This window comes from Sesamum indicum, linkage group LG8 (assembly GCF_000512975.1).
Source record: "Sesamum indicum cultivar Zhongzhi No. 13 linkage group LG8, S_indicum_v1.0, whole genome shotgun sequence".
Classification (NCBI taxonomy): Eukaryota; Viridiplantae; Streptophyta; class Magnoliopsida; order Lamiales; family Pedaliaceae; genus Sesamum; species Sesamum indicum.
Genome location: NC_026152.1, coordinates 3,950,160 through 3,967,212, shown reverse-complemented (window position 1 = coordinate 3,967,212; position 17,053 = coordinate 3,950,160). Strand labels below are relative to the sequence as shown.

The window sequence follows — 17,053 nt, the reverse complement described above, 5'->3', positions numbered from 1 at the left end:
TTCATCGATGTTGGATCAATAAATTCTTAAATAAATTATAATAAAATCGCACGTCAAGTGAAATAAGTATTAGTTACAATAATTTCATAATAAGTGAAATAAATATTCACACGTTTGATAAAATTTAAAATCATAACGTCAAATTTATTTATAAGACAACAGACTCAACTGCTATGAAAGGTTTAGGTTTTATTTAGGGATAATTACACTCTCTTCTCCTGATGTTTGGTGTAATTACCCCTTGTGATTTGAGAAATTACATTTAATATCTCTGAAGTTTGCTTTCGTCTAACAAATAAGTCCCTTCGTTAGTCAAAATTCATCGAATTTGCTGTTATTAACAAAAAAATATAAAAAAAAAAAGTATATTTCCTCCCGATTGACTTATTACTGACTTATAGCAGGTCAAATAATTTTTTTATGACTAAATTACCCTCATACGTCTTCAAACGTTAATACATATGAGGAGGTATATCTTCACTGTTATAAGAATAATTTAGTTCGATATAAATTATTTGACCTACAATAAATTAGTTTTAAATCAATCAAGGGTAAATATCAATTTTCATTCAATTTTGTCATTAATATCAGCAAATTCAGTGAATTTTAACCAATAGCGAACTTATTTATTTGACGGAAGCAAACTTTTATGGATGTTAGGTGTAATTTTTCAAATTTTAAAAATTTATATGTAATTACATTAAAACTAAAAAAAGAAAAGTATAATTGTCCCTTTTATTTATCTATCTGACCAACTTTCATTTGGCTTAGACTGGTCCTCGTGAAGGGAACAGTTAAATTGCGACTTTCCTTTTTAAATGTGAACTGCGACTTCTACCATTTCAGACTTAAGACCCATTGTTAAATCGCTAATGTAAAAAAAGGTGTGCTCTTCTGATCTAATCAGCACCTTTTAACTTTCTAGAATTTCAGGTTTGGTGTGTACATATTATAAGATTGTGCACAGTGTGCTGGTTTTTAAATCGGGATAAGAAAAAAATAGTATAAGTTTAATTTAATTTAATTATGCTCATAAGGGCATACTCGTCATTTTATATTCATGATTTATGTATTGGGTAAACTAATTATGTCTACCGTATATGAGGTTACATCTAATTACACAAATACTCATTCTCGTTTGTAAAATTATAAGTATACTACTTCATACAGAGATGTCAATGTAATTTAATTTTGATTTTTATTTGTAAAATTTCGTATGCAGGGATGTATTTTATAATTTTATAATGATATGAAATGTTTGTATAATTAAACGTAATATTAAGAAGTGTGAATATAATTTACTCGTATCTATCGTTGCTTAATATCAATTATTAAAATTTGTGGTATGATTCGATCATCAAGTGATATTGTTCTAGAAAGTTTTTGACTTTTTCTTTTTTTAATACTAGACTTAATTGAACTGACATCACATCGTCGTTTTGTAGAAAAGCTTTCATAGTGTTTGGATTCGATTTTTGGGTGTTTTGTTTTATTTTATGAAGATAGAAAGAGAAAAATAAAGATAAATAAATATGTGTTGGAGATTCAAGTCTTCTTACTCATACATTAGCAAATTAAAAAAAAAAAAAATCTTTTGAGTTTCCTTAACAATGTTGTTGTCTTATAGAGAACACCTTCCAACTCACTCGACTACTAGAAAAGATTAATTATCAATTATCCCCTCCCACACTATTATGAATATCAATCATTAACAATAAATAATCAAAAATTAATATTCAATATTCATGATAATTTATAATTAATTAATACTTATTATAATAAAAATTAATAAAAAAGATCCACATTTTAATCAATACTTCATAATTTTTAGGTTGATATTTTATTGGCCTTCTCTAGAAATAATTAATTAAATTTCATTTTACTCTAGAAAAAGTATGAATAACATGATAAATTTCAAAGAGCTTATTTAAAATTTGTAATAATTACAAATACTTCTCGTTGATTGAAAAATTATAAGTATATTTTTGGAATTAATGACCATCCACAAATACATGTACAGTGAACTGTCGCGATAAAATATTTATTAGACGATCATTAATTTTAAATTAAGAATGTGGGACTCTGATCAGTTGAGTCCAATGTGAACAAATTGAAAAATGAAGTGCAAAACTCCAAATAAAAGCAACAAAATTTTTAATTTTAAATTGAGAGACATCTGAGTTGGTGGTAAGTGAAAACCATCGCGCAAGGAAATTATCGGATGCGGGCCTGCGGCGGCAACGCGGGGCCTAACTTTCAGTTCTGGAAGCCCACGTGGCGGTTGACCGCATTGCCAAGTAAACAGAGCTGGCAACCTTTCTTCTAGAACTCCAATGCGTTGCCCCGCGTATATAACATAACATAACATCACATCCTCCCTCAACCAAACCCCTCGTCCTCCTCTCTCTCTATAATTATTTCTCGTTTTCTCTCTCAACATTTACGAATACAAGCTTGTATACATATATAGAAGGCCGCAATGGATAAAAGTGAAGACGATGTTTACGTTTGCCCAAGCTTTAACAGCTATTCATCCGATAGATTAGCAGAGATCGCGGTGAGAGTCGCCGTGGAGAAGTCGGAACAAGACGCCGGGGATGATGATGATGATGATTTTGAGTTCGCTTTAGTACGGGAAGATAAAGAGGTTTCCGCGGAGGAGTTCTTATATGGCGGACAAATAGGACCGATTTTCCCCGTATTTAACCGCGATCTTTTGAGAGATAAGGATGGTGAGTTGAGTACAATTAGCGAAGAGAAGATATTGGAGCCGAGTATTGCGATTCCGTTGAGTAAACTTTTCATTGATGAGGATCAAGAGCGTGATTGTCCGGCGTCGTGTTCATCGTCGGAAGCCGATGAATTGGAGAACATTCCAGCGGGCACGTACTGCGTTTGGCGACCAAAGATGGCTGAGTCGCCGATGCCGAGCCAGTGTAAGAAGAGCAAGTCGACTGGATCAGGTTCGAAGAGGTGGAAGTTCCGCGATTTGCTACGGCGGAGCAACAGCGAAGGCAAGGATAGTTTCGTCTTTCTAACACCGAAGCGCCGGGAAGAAAAACAGGAGAAGTTAATCCAAGCTACGAAAAACTCAAAGGAATATGCAGTCCGTTCCGCCTCCGGCTTCGCGGCGGGATCGCCGTCGGCGCACGAGGCACTTTATGTACGAAATAGAGCTATGAAGGAAGGAGATAAGAAGAAATCGTATCTACCGTATAGGCAAGATCTTGTAGGGTTTTTCGCCAATGTCAACGGTCTGCGTGGGAGTTTCCCGCACTTCTAGACCTCTGGATCAAAGTATTGTACCGCCAGTTCATAGTGTGGTACGCCAATGGGATACTTATTTTTAATTTATTCTTATTCAATTAAAGCTTTTTCCCAACCAATAACTGTATAGATTAACGCTTTATACTCCTCATTATTACTGCACTTACTCCGAAATTTCGCTCATTCATGTCCTCTCCTTGTGCTTTCTGCATCAAGATTATTATGGCAGAAATGTGAAAACAATAATCGTTCGTAGTTATAGTTTATAGCAAAACGAGGGAAGGGATCATGTGCAATGATGGACCGACGACAATTAAGGCTTAAGCGTTGAGAGTGGGAGGGTGTTTCTTTGTTGTTTCTCGAATGGGTCGGTGGGATTCTACTATAAATGCAAGCTTCTTATCATTGTTTCGAGGCATTATTCAATGGCAGAAAACATTTAACCAAATTTTTAAATAGCATAGCGAATTAACAATTGGGGTTCGTCGTTAAAGAGCACGAGGTATTGGCCTTGGGAGCTTAATTTATTCTATGGATATTGATGCATCAGCTTAATGAACTATATACGTTGATGCTTCAATTCGTTCTTGGCTTTTAATTTCTAGCATGTTGGATGTAAATATATATACCATTTAAACATGGATTTTACATTTTAACTTTTAAAGCAAGATCGGTGACGAGTCATAGTCGTAATGTTCGCAGGGAAGGTGGACTGTTCGTTTAAAGATTGATTAGGCTTGATGAAATCTAACTTGAATAAAAAAAAAGAAAAAAAAAAGAAGATTAGTTGAAATATAAGAGTGATTCTCTCCTCAAAAAGGAATTTCTTGTAAGTGGTTACATGTTATGATGGATTGGAAGGAAGACAAAGAAGTTGCATACATGAATTTCAAATTGCCGTAAAGGATAATGTATTATTGTTAATAAATACAAAAGTTGATAAACTTGTCGACAATTTGAATGATCTAGATGTATTAAGGCATTTATTATCTTATTCCCTAGCCAGTCCTAAATATTAGTCTAGTTAGGTGTTTGGGCGATACCTAAGTCAGAACATTTATGGAGAAAATACGTACGGCAAATGCAACTTTTTGCATAATCTTTTGGATTTAGTGGTTTATTTCCATGGTGAACCTTATATTTCCTCTATTCTTTCTCATTAACTTCTCATTGCCAAAATATCAACTCTGAAACAATAAGGTCGCTATGAGCCAATAATCTTTTTCTCAAAAATATGTATTAAATAAAAATTTTAAATTTTAAATAAATTAAATATATTTATAAATATTATTTGGTACGATTTAGGAACTGATCTTCGATAAAACTCGAGATACCCTATTGGGTCCAATAAAAAAAATTTCATTGTTCGGGGAGGGCGCTGGCTCTACTAAGTTCGTTTCCCATTCCTGCACAAGAATATTATTTATCTGTACCTCCACTTCAGTTATAAAAATTGGAGCGAGCTGATGTAGGTTCCTTTTCCGATAGATAACAACGCAAACACAATCCTGAAAATGAGTATGTAGAAATTTGTTGTTAGATGGCTTCTCTGTTTGATTCTAATCGTTGACGTGGTTAGTGCTGAACAGAAAGATATATTGCCTTTAGGCCTAATTTCACGATTTTTGGGATAATGTTGCTGACAATGCTCTGCCTAATTTCAAGATTTTAAGGATGGTTGCTTCTTGTTCACTCCTCTGGTTCAAGACTTAATTGTTTACTTGTAGAAATCACCCCTCAATTTCCTTTGTGCTAGTTTGGCTCTAAAACTTACGTTCCAAGTGTAAATTCAACTTTTTGCATCGACAAGCCCTTTGCAACAATCTCAAATGGGATTAAAACTATCTAAATCACTTTTTGATAAAAGCTACAATTTGTAATTTTTTAATTACAACGCAATGATTGTTCATCTAATTACACGTACCCATTAAATAGTTTTTTAATTTCTCCTTTAACATTAAGAATGAGATTAATTTTAGGATTTATCTACATAAAATTGTAAAATCCAAGCAGTATTATCACTGTTTTTTTCCCTTCTAAAATCAATCATTCCAAAATTAATTCTTCCGTAATTAATTGTCTTATACTCAAGTATACAACTACCGGCCAAACTAAGCCTTTCAAATAAACCAGCTTAATGATAGAAAAGCTTCACAATTTTCACATGAATAAGACCTAATACAAGAAAATTCAAGCACAACTTCAAACCAGTGATGTACAGGTTGAATTGTAAATACATACCCTACACAAGGATAAGAATAGTTGTAAAGTACATAGGAAAGTGCTTTACCACATGACAATAGCTCCACGGTGGACAATTTACAACCTATAGCTAAAGCATAAGAATTACAAGTTACCTTAGGTTTCATCTGGCTTTGGTTCAAGGACTACAGGGATTTTTTCCAGGTGATCACCACGCAGTACTTCTACAATAACCTGTACAGTACAGGAGAACACATGAAAAAACTAATTAGTTGTCTATGTTTTCATCAAAAATCCTATATTAGTGCCTCTGTGCTGTTCATTTCCTAAAGTTTTCCATTCAACCCAGTACCAGTTAACATAAAAAGCACGCTGAATCTATTTCAAAGAACAGTGCTTTTCATTACAGAAATTCCTTGGCGAAGATTGTGCATATGTGAATGGGAATGGCTCAGGCTGTAATAATTGCAATAACAAGTAACAATGACCATATTTATGCTCTATGTGCACACAATATATCTTCAAAAAATTTGGTTTGCACTTTGACTATAGCGCTTACCTTGTCACCTACTTTGCACTGGTCTAGGATTCTGTACAAATCACTACCGTTTGTGACCTTCTTTCCGTTAACAGATGTAATTATGTCACCCAAAATAAGTCTTCCATAGGCATCGCGTTTGGTGGGTAGAAGACCCTGCAGGACCAAGATTATCATTGCCAATTTCAGCACAAGATGATTCTGAGGTGTTGACTTTCAATATCAAATGCTTTAAGCAAAATCTCAAATTTTGAGCATAAGTGCATTAAATTAAAACTAGTAAAGGATACAAGAATACTTACAGCTTTGCCTGCTGGGCCATTCGCAGGAGCATCCAAGACTAGAACCCCACTTACTCCCAGTTGCTCCACTGACTGATCGGGTGCAAACTTAATCCCCAGAATAGGTCTAGTGACTTTCCCAAACTTCACCAATTGATCAACAATGCCGCTTACCTGAACATATATAGGAAAATTGCAGTAAGAACTCTTTTAGAAGCTTAAGTGGTTTAGCTATAAGCATGGCCAACATAGAGGACTGGTTACTAAATATTATGTGGTTGCTCACAGTGTCAACTGGGATAGAAAAGCCCACGCCAGATGAAGCACCAGAAGGAGAGTATATAGCTGTGTTTATCCCTATGAGGTTCCCTGAACTATCAAGAAGTGGTCCACCACTATTTCCTGGATTAATAGCAGCATCAGTCTGGATGACATCCTGGATTGGACGACCAGTTGCAGCTGAACTTATTTCTCGTCGAAGCCCACTACAAACATGAAGAATTGAATCTGTTATACATGCCATCTGGGTACAAGAATACCGATACAATACTAGCCAATTCCACTAATTCTTGACCATCTTCATATTTTGAGGATCCTACAATCAACAGCATCTGGAAAGGAGAGGTTTTATGGTCTTAAGTTGGAAAAACCACTGAATCGTACTAACGATTAAATAAATCTCAATCCTGTTCTTTAATTCATAAACATGAGGATGCAAAAAAGAAAAAGGTGAGTGCTTCTTTTCTTCCAAAATTATGGATTTGAAGTATTATTATTGCCAGAAAAGCTATGTCTTAGGGAGTAAAATCTGTAGATACAACTGAATTTTCAAGATGTGTTCTGAATTCAGTTTCCTTCCATACCAAAAAACTTGTTCACTAGATATACCAATGATGTTCCCGTAATATAATCACCCAAGAGTACAATAATACATATCAAAACGACTTGCGAAATCATTAAACATAGTTTTTGATACCTGATTACACCAGTTGTAAGTGTATGGTCAAGTCCAAACTGCAGAGAAAAATACAACACGAAGATATCTTCAGACAAAGGCAAATGATATTAATCGAATATGTCGAAGCTTGTCTATTTGATCCCACAAATACATCAATCTTCCATTTCCAGGGACACAATAACGGAAGTTGCCAGACATGCAGTTAAAATTGAAACTGGATTGAAGAGCATCACTGCCAACCTTTTGCCAGAGTATCTGCCTGGGATTCATTATTATGAGATTTACTCCACAATTTTCAATCAGTTGAAAACAGTCATGATACTTAATCAGGTTATATGGGAATGAATTATGATGGACTTCATGGAAACAGGAGATAAGGAATGAGTTGGGAGTGCAAAGGCTACATTTATCCCTTTTAGACAATCAAAACTTACTGTTGACAACTGTCCACTCTTGTCCATGCATGATAATGCACAGACTTGATAAGAAGCAAAACTGGAAACAAAATAAAACAATAAAACCTGCAAACAGGAAGACAAATTAATTGAGAGAAGCAAGATAGGGTGCTTTCCTGCACTTACGGGATTTCCAATTGCATATACTTTCTGCCCAACAAGCAAGTCGGCGGATACACCAATTGGTATTGGTCTCAGCTTGTCTTCGGGTGCATCAATCCGCAAAACAGCAACATCTTTATCCTGATCAAATCCAACAACTTTTGCATCGTATGTGCTCTGATCTGCAAGAGTGACCCTGAACAGGCAGTTCTAGGTTCTGAAAGACAGTCTCCAGAAACTCATGGACAAATATACAGATATACAAGGTTTTACTGATCATCAACATGGACAAGTCATGCATCCCACGAACTTGTCTGAGTTCAGATATATTAATCATTTTATTTCTTCCTGAAGATGTAAAACTTTGGCAGCACTACCAAGGACAGAGGAACAATGGAGCCAGAGATACACAGATGAACTATATCAACACTACTACTGGGAATATTCAACAAAGAAAGCCATCAAACAACATATTCAAGCAAGTGGAGAGAGACCACAGCAGAAGAATAATTAAATAACCGCAAGATAACAAGATAAGATAAAAAAATACTTGAGATCAGATGCACCCCGAATCACATGATAATTTGTAACAATGTGACCATCCGTATCCCATACAAATCCAGATCCTGATCCTTGTGGCACCTCCAACACATCCAATGTAAATGCATCCTGCCTGAAGAGAACCATGTCAATTCCAATTTCAATGACTCAGACTAAATCAAGGATTGATTACCAGCACTTCTCCATTGACTGAATGCATGCTTTAGCAACCTCTACTGTCACATTAACTACAGTACTAGGTAATTTGTTTACTTATTTGTTAAACATACTATTTGGCAATTAAAGTTTTGCAAAATTTGGACTACATGTCTGCCATTCTCGATGGATGCAGTGTAGAAATAAATACAACAATTTGAAAGTTTCGCAGTATCATAACTATGAACGAGTCGAAAGTTAGTTAAAAATCGACTTTGCGACATCCATCACTGAGCGCGAGTGTTCAAAACCGAAAAAGAAAATCCTACAGAGCACTTGCTAAATCTCTAGAAAAACAAAACACAAATCAAACTCACAATTACCTGGCAGCCAGATTAGTTATGTAGACAACAGATGGAGTGTTCTCCTGAAAAAGACGAACTGTAGCAAGCTCATCGGACTGCAATTTCCTCGGAGTAGTAACTACGAAAGCCGACGCCGAATCAACATCGGCAACGAACAAAGACGCCGATAAAGCAACGGAAGCACAGAGCACGAACAACGAGTCCACGAGTTTCTTCAGTCCGTTGTGTGAGTCGAGCTCCGAAGCTGAATCGTCTCGAACAAATTTGTCGCGGAGAGCGGAAACTACGATCGGAGCGATCAAATTAGGGCGACTAAATTGGGACAAAGATTTCACGAGCGAGAATTTGGGGATCGAATTGGCAGTTGAAGAGTGCGAGAGTTTTGGAGTGGAAGCGAAGAATGTGGAAGCGAGTGCAGCCATTCCTCTGCTGAGAACAGAGTAAGAGTTCTCTAATTGGTCAGTTCAGTGTTTTTTATTAATACTCTTTTGAGTTTTAATTTCCATTTTTTTTCTTTTATGTGGATGCGTTTTTTCTATGGTTTCCAGAATTAAATGTGGTGGGCCGATTTAATATCTGTGTTGGGCCTCAATGTGTTAATAGGCCCATTTCAGAAATTTTGGGCCTGAGTTAAGTGGACATCTACTTCACTTCATAAATAAATGGGCCACTTTTACCTATACTTGACCATCATGGCGGCACCCAATATTTCAATGCATATAATCCAATAAGTTGGGCTATAAATGAATTGAGATCTGTCCAACGTATTATTGTTTAATTTTATTTGAATTAATATCGAATTTAAAAATTTATATTTGAATTTAGTTCTATTATTGCTCTAATTAAGCTCAAATTAAGTAATTTAATATTTTTAAAAAATATTTTATTTTTTTCATTAATTTAATCGATCTCGTTCAAATTAGATTTGTTAAGTTTCATAAATCGAATTCAAACGAATTATACTCAATTAGTTTGATTTAGTATCTCAACTCTACTAATATTCGGTATTAAAATCGAATCGAATCAAAATTTCAATATCCCTTACCAAACCAAAATTCTTAGTTCAGTTCAATTAAAAAAAAAGAAAAATTGGTTCAATTTGACATATTACTGAATTTACTGAATAAAAAAATATATTAGACTATTCTAAATCAGTGTTTAATAATTGTATATTTTGTATATAACATCTATACTACGTAAAAAGAAAAGACCTTTTACATTTACAAATGGTGATTAATGACAATGTTGTACCAATTTTTTGTGAAACCAAAAGTATCATTCAACAAATAAAATAACTAACTTATTTAACTTTTTAAATTGTATATTAATTGATAAATTAGTTCTTTTTCTTTCTTTATTCTTTTTAATTTTTAATGTAATATATTGATTTATATATTTTTATTTATAATATTATTTTTAATATATTTTAAAGTATGTAATAAAATTCATTCATTATATGTACGTAGGAACAACGTGCCACAACGATTAGTATATTTTTAAAAAATTCTGCATTCGATTAAGTTCGATATACAAATACTAAAATATTAAACATCTTGAACTGATATTTGAGATTTGAGATTAAAACATTACAAAATTTCAGATAAATTTCTCACTGGATTCTATAAATTAATCGTACACAAAGAAAGATTTACATTTTAATTAAGAACAAAACTCACTTAAATTTAATTTATTTGGAATAGAATATAAAAATTCGTTTTCGGATTTGGTTTTAGTAATGTAACAATTATTATATTTACATAAACAATGGAAGAATTACCTTTCCATATTCAAAAGTTATACGTACATTAATCTTCACAACGAAAATCACATAATACATTAATCTTCATCAGGAACGTCAGTAAAGAATCTATCGAAATTAATCTTATCGAATTTCAATAAATCAAGATTAGGAATAGGTCCCGAGATAGCATATTCTGATAATAATTTAGACCTCCAATATCTGCTACTCTCTTCTCGATTTTCTTCTGGTTCCTCAATTGGACCCCTAGAGACATCCTGATTTTCAATCTCCAACGACAATTCAGGAATATTTCTAGGGATAACGTATTCGGACAAGGGCTTAGACCTCCGATTATTGCTTTGGATATCCTGAAATTCAGATCCAAAAATAGCATACTCCATCAGTCGACTAGAGCATCCTTGATCGTTGTTATCTTGTGTATCTCCACTTGATTTCTTGATTTTCTTTGTACAATTCTTGCTTGAGCCTGATGAATCACCCTGATTTTGAAACCCTAATTGCGAATTTTTGGGTAGAATTCTAAAAGTCCTTTTGGTTCTTGGTTTTGTGACTATTGAATTGGGAAAATAATTGGTATTTTTGTTTGGATTGTTGTTTGGTGGTTGCCCACAACTTGGTTCAGTTGCCATGAAGGGATGATGATTTGTTTATGAAAACCAACAATGATTTGAACATAAATATATAATAACAAAGGAATTCAAATTATACTAGGGAAAGGGAAATTTCGTTCACATTTTAACTTAATAATGACATATTAAAAAGCTGAATACAATTATTGTACAGAAAAACAAAAATAAATAAATTTAGTGGATACAATTAAAGTAATTTTTTTCCCCTAAAAGCAATTATCAATAATTTATTATGAGATGAATCTCAATCATTAGAATTCAACAATAATTGGAATTGAATAGTTTGCCTAATTTACCTTTTCATACTCTCATAGGATTACTCTTTCAAGAAAGAAATTTTCATCCCCATATCACATCAGAATTAAAAGAAAGCCCGTTTTCAGTACAAAAAGTTCAAGTACAAGCACATTTTCTGTCATAAGTGCTGTGTAAATGAACAGAAAAACTCCATAATTACCATATCTTTAATCTAATACCGAAAAAATAAAATTACCAGAGAAAGAAGTTGATATCAATTTATCATTCTGGAGGTGTCATAGGTCATAATAACAGAGAGGACAGGAGAATTAGCAAAAATCACAAAATTTGATCCAAGGGTCTCAATTCCTTAGGCATGCCATCAAAATTTCCAGATTTTACATCAGATTGCAGCACTGGTCTTTTCCCTATTTTCCAGTGGATGCCCTCAGCTAGATGCTCTTTGTTCTGCGTCAGCATCACATAATTCGGATCGGCTCTTTGATAACTGCGAGCCAAGAAGTTTCACGATTGGATATCAACAAACAGAGCACGACAAATAAGCAGTATATGATACCAAATATACTGATGTTAACTTCAGATCAAACTTCCAAAAGCATACTAATGGGAACCGGAAGAGAGTGATCTAACCTTGCTTCCCTAATATTTTCGACATTAAAACCAAATCCAATGGCCGTCTCTCCTTTGATGCGATCTCTAATAGCTGAAAGCCAACAATTTATTAATGCTCAAATGATAAAAAGTTTTCATATTGTATGAATCTGCTATATGATTACGTGAACCAACACATATGAGGGGGAAAAGGGTCGAAACAACATCAATATCGTTGGAAATCATCATCCATCAAAAGCTTATGCTTTCCATTATCATCACAGTTTTTCCAGGCATAATCTCTTGCTGGTCTATGAGAGTAAGGTCGATAAATTACATCAGCCTGTTATATAAATGAGTTACTGGGGAGAGTTTATATAGTAGATATACCTGATATGCTGAAAGTGAAAGACGGTTTCCACCACGATTTGAAAGCTAAAGCTATTGATGAGCTGAGAGGTCCAACCTTTCCCTGAAGAAATGCAGTGTGATATCTTGAAGCACTCTGATCAGACATACTATCAATATGACATAAATGGTTAGCCTTAAACCATACCTTAAGTAAGAAGTTTTTGTTGGCTTGCCAGGATGCAGCAACCTGAAAAGTGGAATCTTGAATATTGTTCGACGACTCGTCGTTATCGACCCTTTTAGAACAGTATCAAATAAACTTAAACAATCTGATCCTAATAAGATTGATCATATTCAGTAGTTGTACAGATAATAGATGGAAATACCTCGTCTGTAACTCAAAACCAAAGTCGATGTAATTTGTGATTCCTACTATTTCATTTTCCTCAAGTGGATTTTTCACCTGTGTTATTGCAGAAATTGATTCTTGTCAGCAAATATCTTCTATCCTGGCCCTAAAATTATTGCAGCAAGTAACCAATGCAAAAATAAAAGAAGAACAAAATTAAAGAAGTTTCCCAAGTGCATATACTTGTGAAATGCATCCAGGAGTTCAATACATTAAAGTTTGTCTAAAAGAGGTCATGGTATATGCAACACAAAAGACATATACAGATGCATTCTTGATTTAGGATGAAGAGGTCATCAAATGATGGCCTCAATACTCTCTTTGGCCATTAACTGAAAGAAATCGAAAAAATAACCAATGCCATTATAGAAAAGTAGTGAAGCAATTTCTTTTTAAGGAATGTTTTATGTCCAGTTCTACTAGCTTAGATTGTTTATTCAAATTGCTTGACGTTGATAATAGGGCCAACTTTTTCAACTCAATTTGGTTGATGCACATTATTTAAATAAAACTACTTCTTATCATCAAAAGAAACTTTCAGCACTTGCTTAAGTATGAACCTGCAAAGCACTCAAAAGCCCTTGAACAGGAACAAACAAAGCTGCATAGATAGGTGCACACCCATAGCCTCACTCAAATATACAAATACAAAGTAGCACACACATACATAGGATAAGCTGCGGAGAGTAGGAGAGAAATACCCGTCTTTGGACTACCACGTGTTGATAGAAGGAAGCAATGAACTACAGTAGATATGTGAAATAGTAAGTTGTAAGTTCGACACATACTGAGGCATAAAATGCAAACGCAAGGAAAGAAACTTCCAAGGGTAAATATATTGACAGTAAAGTCACAAGTTCACCCGGAGGGTTTATCGTCAAATAGAAAATAATAAAGAAATGACCTAATCTTCTAAGAATAAGAACCTTTGAATTTTTAGCCAGTTCAAGTCCAAAATTGAATGATGGGCTCAATGGACTGCCAGATCCTAATCCATAACCAATTGCACAGCTCCAATTTGCTAAGTTTTTGTATCTTGCTCCATCTTTACTTCCAACTACACAAGATTGTTTAGAGCATTTCTCAGCATATCTCCAATAGAAATAACTTAATTCCAACGAACAGATTACATCCTCCAAATGTGACTGACTATTTAGTGGAACTAAGGTAGAGTCCATACTAAGATTTAGGAGAGATGAAGCAAAAGAATCATCATTGACTCGTAGATGCAAATAGACTATTGAGCATGCTCTCTCTAAACAATTGGCACGAAGTCCTTTGAGGCCATAACTCAAGAATTGAATGTTGGGTAGCTTATATTTAACACTTATTTAGACAATTCTTTGAGTAAAAGGAACAAATACCTTTGAAAAACTTACATTGTGGTTCATATTGAACTCCAGCAGTTAACCTTCCCATCTTGCTCACCAACCACGCATTTTTGGGGAGATCATACTTATCTATTAAAAGAAGAAAAAAAAGACATATGGTCATAACGTCGCGATGCATGTTTGAATGAATGGATGTATGCCTGCAATATCAAGTATGTGTGATCTAAAGCAATCTCTATGTTCAGGTTACTGAAACTCCGCCTGATATTTAACTTCAAAGATATGAAATCCAGTGAATATGTAAACATATGATGGTTAATATGCTTCAAAAAATTGATACTGTGAAATTAGAAAAACAAAAAAAACGATCCTGTTATGTGCAAAACCTAAAAGAATATACTAGGACAAGAGACAGTACGGGAGAAAGGAATAACTGTAGCTCCAACTGACAGATTTGGGGAGCCATATCGAAATCCCATAACGCCATAATCTTCAGAAAATAGTCTGGATGATCAAATATGTCATGAAAATCGACATGTGGAAGCATACACCAAGTTGTTGGTAACATCTAAAGTTGAGATAAATTTGAAGTAACCTTTGTCTCAAAAGCACTGGAAAGATTCCAAATACTCCAAACCCAGATTTGATGTGGTAAGCACAGGACCTCATCAGTAAAATCCTGAACGTGTGACAAATAAAAAATACTTAGAAACACAGTTTGTTACACTCACTGCATTGACAAGCTTGATACAAGAGTTGGTTCTTACGGTTTAGTGCTTGATACAAAAAGGTCGATGAATGTGTGAGGATCTTGAACATCACTACAATATAACAGATATATATGAATTTCATTAAGAAAGAACTGAAATGACAATAAATAGATGCATATATATAGAAGGATCAGAACCTTTGCCAGCGAAACTGTGCATTTCCTATGATTTTCTCTTCAGGGTTGTGATTGAGTGGTCCAGAAACCTGAACATGCTAAGGAACACTTGTACCTTTTCACCTTTATATCAGGTATATATCAGTAAACAAAATCAAATTCTAATAAATACTCGATAAATGCAACGGATACAGTGGCAATCAAATCGACATGCGGATCATCAATCGGCTTAAGCATAATTCTCGTGCTAAAATGCTTTGCTTCTTCAAAATATTCATCGAAGAGACATCTCAAAGCCAGTTTCCCGAACAACAAGTTGTACGATGATTCCAGCATTCTGCATTGCCGTTAAATAACTCTTAACCAATAATCTCCTTTTCCAATTGACAAATGAAAACACACAAATTTGAGCTCGTCAGAAATGAAGATCAGTTCGAAACCTAATACGGGCGGCGAGCGGAGGGAAATCGAATAGCGGCGGAACCAACACCATCGGTGGCGGCGGTTCTACGGCGGACCACCAGTTACCCATCTCCGGTTCACTAAATTATTCTGTATAACAAAATTCCAACCAAAATGAAACTCTGAATTGCTGCAAACGAGCCAGGGGGCAGAGGCGAGGCGGAGATTTGTTAGCTTGGAAGCTGAAATTTCTGAATCATCGGGCAAGACCGTTTCTGCAGAAGGCACAGACAGTGACGTGGCGTCAAAAGATGAAACGCCCATGTCGTGGCTTACGTGGACTCTGCACACAGGAACCGACCCTCACTCCACGTTGCTATTGGGCTGGACATTGTAATATGGGCCAAGGAATGATAAATAGATTTTAATGGGCTTATGAACTGATCCACTTGCACTATATAAATAAAGTATAGTCTATGAAGGATAACGGGCCGGGTTTTACTGGGCCCAATATCCACCCGAAAACCCGCACCGTATTCAAACCAAACGGGTCTAATTTGCAGGACTATTAGTTTTACGTCAAACCAAACGGGTCTAATCAAACAAGGCAGTTGAGTAAGAATCACTTAATTGGAATGGAAGTCTATGCTGCTTGGCTCACATTTCTTTGAATCTGACATTTTATTTCTAACTACATGATGATGTGGTCGAGTCTTTTTTACTAAAGGATAAAATCAGAATTTTACCACGATGCAATTGTACACTAGGTGAAATGTAATTTCCGCAAAAGGTGTAGTTTTTAAGAGAATGATGTCTAGTCAATGAATAGTAACTTGGATTAAAAAATTAGTATTTTGGTATTTATAGTGGTATTGAAAATTATATAGTGTGATGGGTTGTATTTGCTTAAGGTGTGTCTCCTACATATCCAATTACTTTTTTACCCTTACAATTTAATATATATTTTTTACTAATGTATATTATACAACCCTCCACTCTCGGACGGAATATGCACTTGCTGGTGTAATATTTTGTGTAAGAGTAAACATTAAAGAAGACTAACTACAAATAATAAATGGGAGTGGGTGGGTGGTTGGGGGCTATTAATTGTCCCCCATCTACATACTTATATTTTTTCCCTTGCATTTGCCTTCATTCCATTTGCATCTCTATTTCCAAACCTTTCCACATGGCTAGCAAATGTGACTTCCTTAGTTAAATTTTTGCTTCTCTTTTCATTTGGTGCTCTTGCTTATTTTTTACTTCTTTGATTGAGATGTGGAGTGGAGAGGGTGAATGTGAGAGTAGCCGACGGGTGACGACATGCCCGACGGAAGGGAGGGTAAGGCGAATGTGGGGGGAGGCGCGGGGCGGGATTTCGAGCCGGAGGGGGTACGCCCCGTCGTTGGGTCGAGACGCGTCCTCAAGGAGGGGGGCGAGGCCCCCCCTCCAGCTTGAGGCCTCCCCTCCAACTCGAGGCCGTGCCTCGAGCTGGAGGGAGGTGCCCCCCTTCCCAGCTTGAGGCCACGCCTCAAGCTGGGGGCGCCCCCTTCAGCTCGCGGCGGCGCCC

At 35.4% G+C, this 17,053-nt stretch overlaps 3 protein-coding genes across 5 annotated transcripts; 1 reads left to right on the top strand and 2 right to left on the bottom strand.

Moving 5' to 3' along the window:
* LOC105167713 lies at positions 2,370-3,454 on the top strand. The gene has a single exon (XM_011087530.2). It carries the CDS (start codon positions 2,480-2,482, stop codon positions 3,281-3,283), a length of 804 nt encoding a protein of 267 aa, XP_011085832.1. The 5' UTR covers positions 2,370-2,479; the 3' UTR covers positions 3,284-3,454.
* LOC105167712 (protease Do-like 1, chloroplastic) lies at positions 4,583-9,336 on the bottom strand. 2 transcript variants are annotated; one of them, XM_011087527.2, is made up of 9 exons: positions 8,883-9,336; positions 8,354-8,476; positions 7,828-7,999; positions 7,265-7,302; positions 6,575-6,773; positions 6,310-6,462; positions 6,029-6,163; positions 5,625-5,703; positions 4,583-4,775 (listed from the first exon to the last, which is right to left on the bottom strand). In XM_011087527.2, the coding sequence occupies exons 1-8, from the start codon at positions 9,284-9,286 to the stop codon at positions 5,626-5,628; spliced, it is 1,302 nt and encodes a 433-aa protein (XP_011085829.1). In that variant the 5' UTR covers positions 9,287-9,336; the 3' UTR covers positions 4,583-4,775; position 5,625. The 2 variants fall into 2 exon arrangements, with proteins under 2 accessions (XP_011085829.1, XP_011085830.1); XM_011087528.2 differs by lacking the exon at positions 4,583-4,775 and having other exon boundaries at positions 5,402-5,703.
* LOC105167711 lies at positions 11,719-15,776 on the bottom strand. 2 transcript variants are annotated; one of them, XM_011087525.2, is made up of 14 exons: positions 15,522-15,776; positions 15,274-15,418; positions 15,103-15,170; positions 14,963-15,016; positions 14,791-14,874; positions 14,614-14,699; positions 14,229-14,324; positions 13,791-13,921; positions 13,566-13,607; positions 12,842-12,918; positions 12,661-12,751; positions 12,495-12,576; positions 12,144-12,216; positions 11,719-12,000 (listed from the first exon to the last, which is right to left on the bottom strand). In XM_011087525.2, the coding sequence occupies exons 1-14, from the start codon at positions 15,611-15,613 to the stop codon at positions 11,832-11,834; spliced, it is 1,290 nt and encodes a 429-aa protein (XP_011085827.1). In that variant the 5' UTR covers positions 15,614-15,776; the 3' UTR covers positions 11,719-11,831. The 2 variants fall into 2 exon arrangements, with proteins under 2 accessions (XP_011085827.1, XP_011085828.1); XM_011087526.2 differs by having other exon boundaries at positions 14,244-14,324.